Source organism: Triticum aestivum, chromosome 7B (genome assembly GCF_018294505.1).
Source record: "Triticum aestivum cultivar Chinese Spring chromosome 7B, IWGSC CS RefSeq v2.1, whole genome shotgun sequence".
In the NCBI taxonomy this organism is placed as follows: domain Eukaryota; kingdom Viridiplantae; phylum Streptophyta; class Magnoliopsida; order Poales; family Poaceae; genus Triticum; species Triticum aestivum.
In genome coordinates, this window is record NC_057813.1 from 650,427,436 (window position 1) to 650,436,992 (window position 9,557).

A 9,557-nucleotide genomic window follows, 5' to 3' on the forward strand; every position below is an offset into this window, starting at 1 on the left:
ACCTGTATAATCTACCCGATAATATACCGTACCTCCGCACAACCGCCTCGGCGACGACGCAACCGTCTCCCTCCTGCCGTCGTCGTCGCCAGCTAGCGATGGCGTCCCAGCCACCGCCTCAAGCCCAAGAAGGCGATCTTGGGCGCTACCTCCACTCGCCTCCCGCTTCCGACGCCGGTGCCGTCCTCGGCGAGAAGGCGACCGTCTCCCTCGCGCCGACCCTTTCGCCGGCGATGGCGTCCCAGACACCGCCTCAAGCCCAAGAAGGCGATCTTGGGCGCTACCTCCACTCGCCTCCCGCTTCCGACGCCGGTGCCGTCCTCGGCGAGAAGGCGACCGTCTCCCTCGCGCCGTCCTCTTCGCCGGCAATGGCGTCCCAGCCACCGCCTCGAGCCCAAGAAGACGATCTTGGGCGCTACCTCCACTCGCCTCCCGCTTCCGACGCCGGTGCCGTCCTCGGCGAGAAGGCGACCGTCTCCCTCGCGCCGACCCTTTCGCCGGCGATGGCGTCCCAGACACCGCCTCAAGCCCAAGAAGGCGATCTTGAGGGCTTCGTCCCGTCGTCCCCCTCCTCCTCGTCTGCCTCCGGGGCCGACTCCGAGCACCGCCGCGCGGTGGACGACCTGCTCGTCCTCTACTCGTCCGACTCCGACGACCAGCTGCTCCTCCTCTACTCATCTGACTCCGACGACCAGCTGCTCCTCCTCTACTCATCTGACTCCGACGACGAGCCAACCCGTACAGCCAGCACCACACCGCCGCCCCCTAAACCATCCCCATCTCCTCTGCCATTGCCTTCGCCGTCACCAATGAGATTGACAGCCGCCTCCGCCTCCATCGAAAAGCTCCTGGACGGCTCCGAAGCGATCCTTTCAACTGGAAATACAGAAGTAGAAGTTGCTGGGGTGATCGAAGAAACACGCAGTGAAGTTCATTTCCTCAAGATTGATGGTTACCGCACCATCCGAGAGCTACTATATTGCTCTGATTACTGGATCGAATCCAGGTGGAAGGTTGGTGGCTTTGAGTGGGGAGTGGAAATCAACGTGTCAACATTTGTGGAGTTCAGGCTCATCTTTCTCAGCCAAGGATGCAGTACGACCAACGTGGAAGCTACTCTGAGCTGTCGTCTGGTTGATCCGAGGGGCATCGCTGAGCCGTCCGAACAGAAATGTTCATCGGGTACGTTCAATCGCCACCCAAATGGCCCTCCTCGTTGGGCTGGTGATTGGTCGAAACTACGCTTCATTCTTGTGTCATCACAAGAACTGGAAGCCTCTGCCTATCTTAAGGACGATTCCTTCACGGTAGAATGCACCTTGTCTGTGTTGAACATCGCGCAACCAGCTGACCTATCATCATCAGTGCCGGACTCCTTAGGCCAGCACCTCGCCGAGCTCCTGCAGAGTGGGATGGAGGCTGATGTTGAGTTTGTTGTGGCTGGGCAGTCCTTCCTTGCTCACAAGGACATAGTAGCAGCAAGGTCTCCGGTATTCATGGCAGCGTTCTTCGGGCAGATGAGGGAGGCGAACTCTCGGACTGTCGTGATCGAGGACATGGAAGCTGCAGCATTCGAGGCCATGATGCACTTCATTTACACAGACACGGTGCCTGAACTTGATTCTCAGGACGAAGCGGCGACCACAATGGCCCAACATCTTCTTGTAGCTGGCGACAGGTACGGAATGGATAGGCTGAAGCTGCTTTGCGAGAACAAGTTGTTTAGTTGCATCACGGCAGAGAATGCAAGGACAACATTGGCCTTAGCTGAGCAACACAATTGCAGACGGCTCAGGGCCAAGATCCAGTTAATGTTGCGCACGCTCCCACGGTAGATATGCTGTGATGTTAAACTGTAGATCCTCTGTTTGTGTCCGGTGCACTGTGTAAATAGAAGATTCTAGTTATCTCTATAACCATTGAATGTGCCTGTGTGCTGAACGTGGGTTGTAGTATTGAACTACTGCTTATTTTCTCTTGAAACCGTTCGTTCGCTCAGGGTCGATGGACCCTTTTTTTCTATCTTTTACGCAACTCTTTTATGGCCACTCGGAAAAAGAAAGTAGAGTGTTATGGGTCTTCTTTCCTTTTTAATCCTCACTTCAATTTATACTAGTTGAGTGCCAGAAGAAAAAAGCCGTGAATGGCAGAATGTGACAAACGTCCATGCTTTTCTCCTGTTCTCTTTCTGCACAAATGCCTGGTACAACAATTCAGCGTAGCTCTGATGCTACAATGTTGCCTTCTCCAACTCTACGGAATCTGTGTCATTTCAACTCTTAAGGATTATTTTGTAAGTAGGGTCTTACTTGAGAATCTGCTTTAGCTATTGGCAAATTCTTTTTTTTTTTGAGGGAACTATTGGCAAATTCTTATGTACCAAATATCTCCTACTATGATAATAAGATTCAACCAAGGAACGTATTATACAATGCTAGCAGCACAGCATTTGAACGTGCGAAGCAAGCAAAAAGGATAGTGGAACAAAGATATTGTAACAAACATATATGGATTATCACACATTAAATCCAATAGGGTAATTAGTTACCGAGAATCAAAGAGTTAGTACTTAACTCGATAGAAAAACGAAAATACCAAAAGTAGAACAGAGTTCACCCTTATGGAAACTTGGATACGATATACTACTCGTTACATACATATCACATATGCTGAGTTATCCAATGTTGTAGCCACCACAAGAAATTGCAATATAAAAGGCAGGCCATCGCAAATCTGAGGCGATGATTTGACCACCCATGTAGCAAAACTCAAGGCGATGGTTTGACCATGTATTTAACTCATGCCTACATAAGTGGAGGGTCAAGTCTAAACCTGCAATGAGCCAATAACAGAAGAATTCAGTGCCATCAACGTGTGACCATACTGAAATTGGATGTTGCTAAAATCATTTACAACGTCAAGATATAAATTATAAATCTTGTTTGTAATATGCATACAAATATATGGTTACTACATAAGCTTGCTCACATGATTTTTTTTTTCAGAGCTTCTAGTGCATACTACTTGATTGAGTACATTTATGTTGTGGCATGCACATTACTCTAAATATTCTGCTGTGCAAAATGATAGAAACAAATCTAGTAATTTAGTGAAAACAGATTCAGCCTATAGTATTTTGACCATTAATAATGTACACAAGTAACACAACTCATTGCTATAAATACCGAACTCACAAAAAGGACCAATTAGGTAGCAACCGCAATGGAATTCCGCAACTGTGGGATAGTGCAGTTAGTCTTAGACTCATAGTTAAGAAGCTGAAAATGGTCTGGGTGAGTAGTAGTGGGGCAGCAGAAAAGCATCACCCAAATACTCACCATGATACAGGCTAATTAATGATCCAGAGACACAAATCCCAAAGGATAAAAAGCATAAAAACAAGGATACTTTCTTGAGAGACCCCACTTCTTGTTGTAAAATTTGCAACTGACAAAAATACTACACAACAAGAAGATGGGAGATATACAAGACATATGCTTCAAAATTGTAGTGTCAGCATACTGCAACTATGCATTACTAAAGTCTAAGGAGTATTACAATATTAGATTTACAGGAAACAATATTGCAGAACCATTGTGATAACTCAAAAGGGATAAATAGATACAAGAAAGGAGATATAATGCTTCAATTCTTACATTTTCAGGCTTGTCTTCTCCTAATTGTGTCTTGATCCCTCTAGGACTGTAGGATAAGAAAATGCATATGCAGTCGTTAGTGGGTACAAATATAAAAAAAAAATCAACAAAACTGATGTTTCAATTAACAACAACAGTACCATGAGTGTTGATCTACCTCTCCGCAGCGCAACGGTGGCCTAGCACTGAAGAGAATCTAACTCGCCTGTTGATTGGTTTCCCATAGCTCTCGCTCTTCTTGATGCGCATACCGTTGCTGGCGTAGATGCCGCTGGTGCAACCACATGTGAAACACAACATTCTTCAACAGGGTGCACCTGAACGCTAACCAAGTTTCTCAGTCTATCCTGGCATGTCACTCCTTTCTAGCTCATTGCTTCCTAAGCACCGTCGTCGCATGGCCGTCTATGCCCGGTGCTGCACATCAATGTTGTTCATTAAAAAAGAGAAGGACAAATTAGCCTGATACCATCAGAATACACAAAGGATTATCATTGAAGCTTGAAGAACATCTTAGCATTGGAATTATGATGCTTCTTCTTGTACTCGCCATTCATTACACTGGGATCATGAAAATAAATCAGAAGAACAATTGAAGGTGTTAATAATTCAGTTGTAGCATGAATTCTTATATGTTTCATCTCACATGCTAACCTTCATTGTTTTGACTTGCTGCACTTGTCTCTGTGGCTTTTAGGGCCTTAAAAGATAATATAAGGAACAAGAAGTTTGCAATAGACTAAACCTCTTGGGAAGCAAATACAAAGAAAGAAGATAACATATATTCCTATGGTGTCATCATCCAATACAAGGTTCAGTATGTGGTCACTGCCACATAGATTTCTTTACCATAGGAGCGTTACTACGCATACGATGTTCTTTGCCCAAATAGTGTCCTATAGTACACATCCAGCCATCCATTACTTAGAACAAAATGTCAGCACCCACTGGATCAATTGTTGGACAGAAATCAGACACGTGAGTGTCGTATGCACAAAGGTTTCATTACCATAAAGAGGAAATTTATCAGAAGTATTTGTTGTATATACGTGCAAAATTAATGAATGATACAGAGAATGATGAAGTGCATACATGCGCGACAGAAATAGAACGAATGTTGCCTCACCACCATTGTTACCTCCCATCAGTATGGCGACTAGGAATACAAAAGACATAATTCAGTCATTTCAGCCTGGAAGATAACCTTGATAGGCCTTACCTTGGATCAGGTCAAAACAAAGGGCCACAAGATTTTGTTAGTGCAGACTGCAGACAAAAATTTCCTCTCAAACACTTGTTACCAACCTCTATTGATTTGTTCAGTACTTCCGTTCCTAAGTTTAGCATTCTAAAAAAGCTATCTAAGACCCCACTGATGTGGAAAAAAGACCAACACACGGAAAGACAAACAAACAGTTCCATTCCTCCGAAGTATGTATGTACAGGTGAAGAGTAGTCCAGCAAATTAAGAGATACTAGTCTTCTCTGAAACAATTTGTCCATGAATATTGGACAAGCTATAAATACTAGTCCAGCAAATTAAGTATGCTATGATGGCCACCCTTAGACTACGTCCATGAATTTGGACAAGCTATAAAGAGTACAACTTTGTTATTTTGCGGTAGGAAAAAACAGTGTGCTTGAATGTCTTCATATAAGTTAATCGAACTCTGTCCATGTATTTCATGTTGGAAAGCAGAGAATGAAGCTTCAGAAAGTAAAGTGAAAGACTGTTTGCAGTATATATGTAACTGAAGTGTTGTCTACCAAATCCTAATTGTCAAAAATAAACAGAGGGAGAGGGAGAGACCTTCTCCTTGTGTGGGGAATCATGGTAGTCTCGAGGTCGTCGTCTTCACCAGATGGAAGCAAAGCGTTTGCTAGTGCTAGAGTTAGGACATAATTGGACTGTACAATTATAACGACGATCTGTTGCACTGTACAAGTCAATTGGTTAGCTCATCATAACTGGCTGAATCAAGCCAAGTTACAAATGTGATCCTTGAAATTGACCAAAACAAGTTGGAAGAGTAGAGCACTGGATGTAGCTAATTTCAGTCAGCCATGGAGAAATGGATGTTTATCCACTGAACAAAACGTGCAAACTGAACCACCAAAGTGCCGGCGTGTTCGTTCCTGATTAGCAGCTGCAACAGTTTACGCTGTCCAAACTGAAACACAAAAAAGTGCATCCGTTTCAATCCATGTCACCATGTGTGAACCACTGAACCAAACTAGTACTAAATTTCCTGTGTGCGCACAACAAAATAATTAAGAGTCTGAAATCTCCAAAGAGCACCATGTGCTAGTTTATTGCAAAGAACTTTCTCCAAAGTTGAACTAGACATCATCCACAACAGCAGCGTGTGTGACCCTAGGCAAAATTATAGGAGTTGGGCTACACAAGTATGAACCTGGGAATGGCCGTTTGGTTTTACAACTAACAATATAAATCAAAACTAGGCTAGAGCAGCAGCAGTCGAGAGGGGCAGAGGCACGACCTTGTGTTGTGTGGGGAGTAGTCCAGGTCAAGGTGGCCTTTGGGGTCCCGGTCGTCCTCCTCGTCCATGGAGACTCGCGGCTGCTGCACCAAATCTGAGAGAGAAGGAAGAAGAGAGGGTGAGAGCTAGAGCAGATCAGAGAAGAGGAGAAGGAGGAGGGGCTGAACTCACCGGAAGCAGAGGAGGCCCAGCCCGATGCGCCCCTGCGCCCCATGGCCACCGGGCGCAGGAGCGCGTTCCAGGAAGAGGAGACGCGCGTGGGGGCGAGGGAGGATACGGAGAGGAGCCGCCGGAGTCCGCCGGAGCCTCGCCGGCGACGAAGGCGACGCCCCGCCCGAAACACGGCTTAGGGTCGCGAGCGAGCGCGACAGACCGTGCGCCGCGGAGCTGGACGGATGGGAGTAAGCAGCGGAGCAAGGGGAGGTCGTGGGTTTGTTGCGCGCCGCCGGGAGTCGCCGGAATCAGCCGGAATCGGGCGCCGTATGTGGTGGCTGCGAGGCTGCGAGGCTGCGAGCAGTCGCCGGGGTAAGATACGATTCGCGGGAGAGGAGGGCTGGGGCCTTTTTTTTTTTTAAGCTGAGGGCTGGGGCTTCTCGCTTCGGTGGGGATTCTTTTCTTTTCTTTTATTTCTTTAAAAACAACTAGGCTCACATATGTGCACCAACAACTTATGCTAAGCAAGATAAGCAACTATGTGATAGCAAGATATATGACAAGAAACAATATGGCTATCACAAAGTAAAGTGCATAAGTAAAGAGCTCGGGTAAGAGATAACCGAGGCACGCGGAGACGATGATGTATCCCGAAGTTCACACCCTTGCGGATGTTAATCTCCGTTTGGAGCGGTGTGAAGGCACAATGCTCTCCAAGAAGCCACTAGGGCCACCGTAATCTCCTCACGCCCTCGCACAATGCAAGATGTCGTGATTCCACTAAGGGACCCTTGAGGGTGGTCACCGAACCCGTACAAATGGCAACCCTTGGGGACGGTCACCGAACCCGTACACTTTGGCAACCCTTGGGGGCGGTCACCGATACCCGTCAAATTGCTCGGGGCGATCTCCACAACCTAATTGGAGACCCCGACGCTTGCCCAGAGCTTTACACCACAATGATTGAGCTCCGAACAACACCAACCGTCTAGGGCGCCAAGGCACCCAAGAGGAACAAGCTCTAGGGTGCCCAAACACCCAAGAGTAATAAGCTTCTCAAACTTCACTTCCACGTATCACCGTGGAGAACTCAAACCGATGCACCAAATGCAATGGCAAGGGCACACGGAGTGCCCAAGTCCTTATCTCTCAAATCCCACCGGAGCAACTAATGCTAGGGAGGAAAATGAGAGGAAGAACAAGAAGGAGAACACCAAGAACTCCAAGATCTAGATCCAAGGGGTTCCCCTCACATAGAGGAGAAAGTGATTGGTGGAAATGTGGATCTAGATCTCCTCTCTCTTTTCCCTAAAAAACTAGCAAGAATCCATGGAGGGATTGAGAGTTAGCAAGCTCAAAAAAGGTCAACAATGGGGGAAGAACACGAGCTCAAAAGGTTAGGTTCAATGGGGAAGAAGACCCCCTTTTATAGGAGGGGGAAAATCCAACCGTTATGTGCTCAGCCCGCACACGAGCGATACTACCGCTCCTGGTCCCGGTACAACCGGGACTCACAGTATACGTGCAGAACCCTACCAAGCGGTACAACCGGGCGACCAGGCGGTAGCACCGGTTGAGAAGAACAACCGGACCAACCGTCCAGCCACCGCTCAACCACCGCATAGGAACAGAAGGGAGTCACCCCTGAGTGCGGTAGTCGAGCGGTACCGGGCCGATGCAACCGCATGGCCTTGAGCGCTCGGGCGGCTAAGTCCTGAGCGGTCGAACCGCTCCGGACACCGGTGGTACCGGTACGACCGGACCAACCGGGCCACCACCGCCCGAGTACCACATCAAAACAGAGGCCTGACCGGTACTTGGGCGGTGCCTGGCCGGAACAACCGCCCAAGTCTTTGCTGAGCAAGTTGGCGGTACCACCGCCCGGAAGCAGCGGTACAACGGCTGAGAGCTCCAAGCGGTACTACCGCTGGGGCACGCGGTACTACCACTGGGACCAGACAAAAATCACTCTCAAGAAAACCAGAACTGCCATAACTTCTGCATATGAGCTCCGAATTGAGCAAACTCAAGCTTGTTGGAAACAAGACGACGAGTAGCATCAAAACAGCGACTCGATATAGTAAGAAGAGGCAAGGGAGGTATGCCAACAAATAGAGGAGTAAAACCTCCAACCGAGAAGAACCGGCAAAACCTCCAACATCAAAAACATCATAGAAAATGCAAGTGAACTCCGTTTTCGATGAACTCGAGCTTGTCATCAAGATGACCATAAGCTCTAAGACTCACAAAGAGAACCATCAAGAACCAAGAAAGATGATGCAAGGATGCAATGGTTTGAGCTCTCTACGAACGATACGATCAAGCTACTCATCGAGAGCCCCCCTTGATAGTACGACAATCGATCCTATAACCCGGTCTCCCAACTACCATCATGAGACCGGTAAAATAGGAAACCTATCAAGGGCAAACATTTGCCTTGCACATGGTCCACTTGAGCTAGATGATGACAATCTTGACTCCCTCAAGTTGGACCACCTTTCTTGATTGTGTTGACTCGATGAAGACTAGTTGATTGCTCCCCCATACTCCACTATGGGTGAGCCACTCTTCCGCACATCTTCACAAGTCCATTATCACATCTTCTTTAGCCTTTTCGCCCAGCGTTGTCATTATTGACACGTTTTTGCGATCCCTGTTTTTGAGATCCTCAATGACTACCACCAGAAAGGGAATGTGACCACCATTCTTATTTGAGAAAAGTGTCTCCACTATAGCACTAACGATCCTAGACAGCAGAGAAAGCTTGATTGGAGCTAAGAACTATTTCTAAAGGATCCCTTCCACTCTTGTGTGGAAAGATCTTTCTTCGTTCAGTCCAGTCTGATTTAAAACGTGTTGTCTACTATTATAGGGGCTGTCGTTAGGGTCACTCCTTCTTATGCCGGGAGATGGCAGTTATCTATATTTAGAAATAATAAAGAATATGGGTGTGATTGTCATCACAATGGAGTGATCGAGTAATCAGCCCTGTAGGTTCCTCTCTATTTAGATAGACCCCATCAACATGGCCATTCCCTTCTCCTGGTAGCAAAAACCCATTAGAGGTTTGATTCTCAAAAGAAAACAGACCAGAAACTCGAAACTATTCCTACTCGCCAGGTGGCTTTATCAATTGGAGTTTAAAAATAGGAAAAAAATGGTGTCAAAAGTAGAAGTATCATATCTTCTTAAGGAGCCCAACTCTAGCTAGAGAATAAGAGGATTAGGTTTTGGCAGGATGCGAGGT

At 47.1% G+C, this 9,557-nt stretch overlaps 1 protein-coding gene and 1 long non-coding RNA gene across 3 annotated transcripts; one reads left to right on the forward strand and one right to left on the reverse strand.

The window, feature by feature from the left end:
* The first annotated feature begins 291 nt into the window (after positions 1 to 291).
* LOC123158369 (BTB/POZ and MATH domain-containing protein 1-like) lies at positions 292 to 1,835 on the forward strand. Its single transcript, XM_044576390.1, has one exon. The coding sequence runs from the start codon at positions 369 to 371 to the stop codon at positions 1,833 to 1,835; it is 1,467 nt and encodes a 488-aa protein (XP_044432325.1). The 5' UTR covers positions 292 to 368.
* A 657-nt stretch (positions 1,836 to 2,492) lies between these two features.
* On the reverse strand, positions 2,493 to 6,752 carry LOC123156386 (uncharacterized). 2 transcript variants are annotated; one of them, XR_006478012.1, is made up of 5 exons: positions 6,329 to 6,752; positions 6,158 to 6,251; positions 3,797 to 5,827; positions 3,657 to 3,702; positions 2,493 to 2,832 (listed from the first exon to the last, which is right to left on the reverse strand). It is a non-coding gene; the product is annotated as an uncharacterized lncRNA (long non-coding RNA). The 2 variants fall into 2 exon arrangements; XR_006478011.1 differs by having other exon boundaries at positions 3,814 to 5,827; positions 6,329 to 6,745.
* Between the last annotated feature and the right edge of the window lie 2,805 nt (positions 6,753 to 9,557).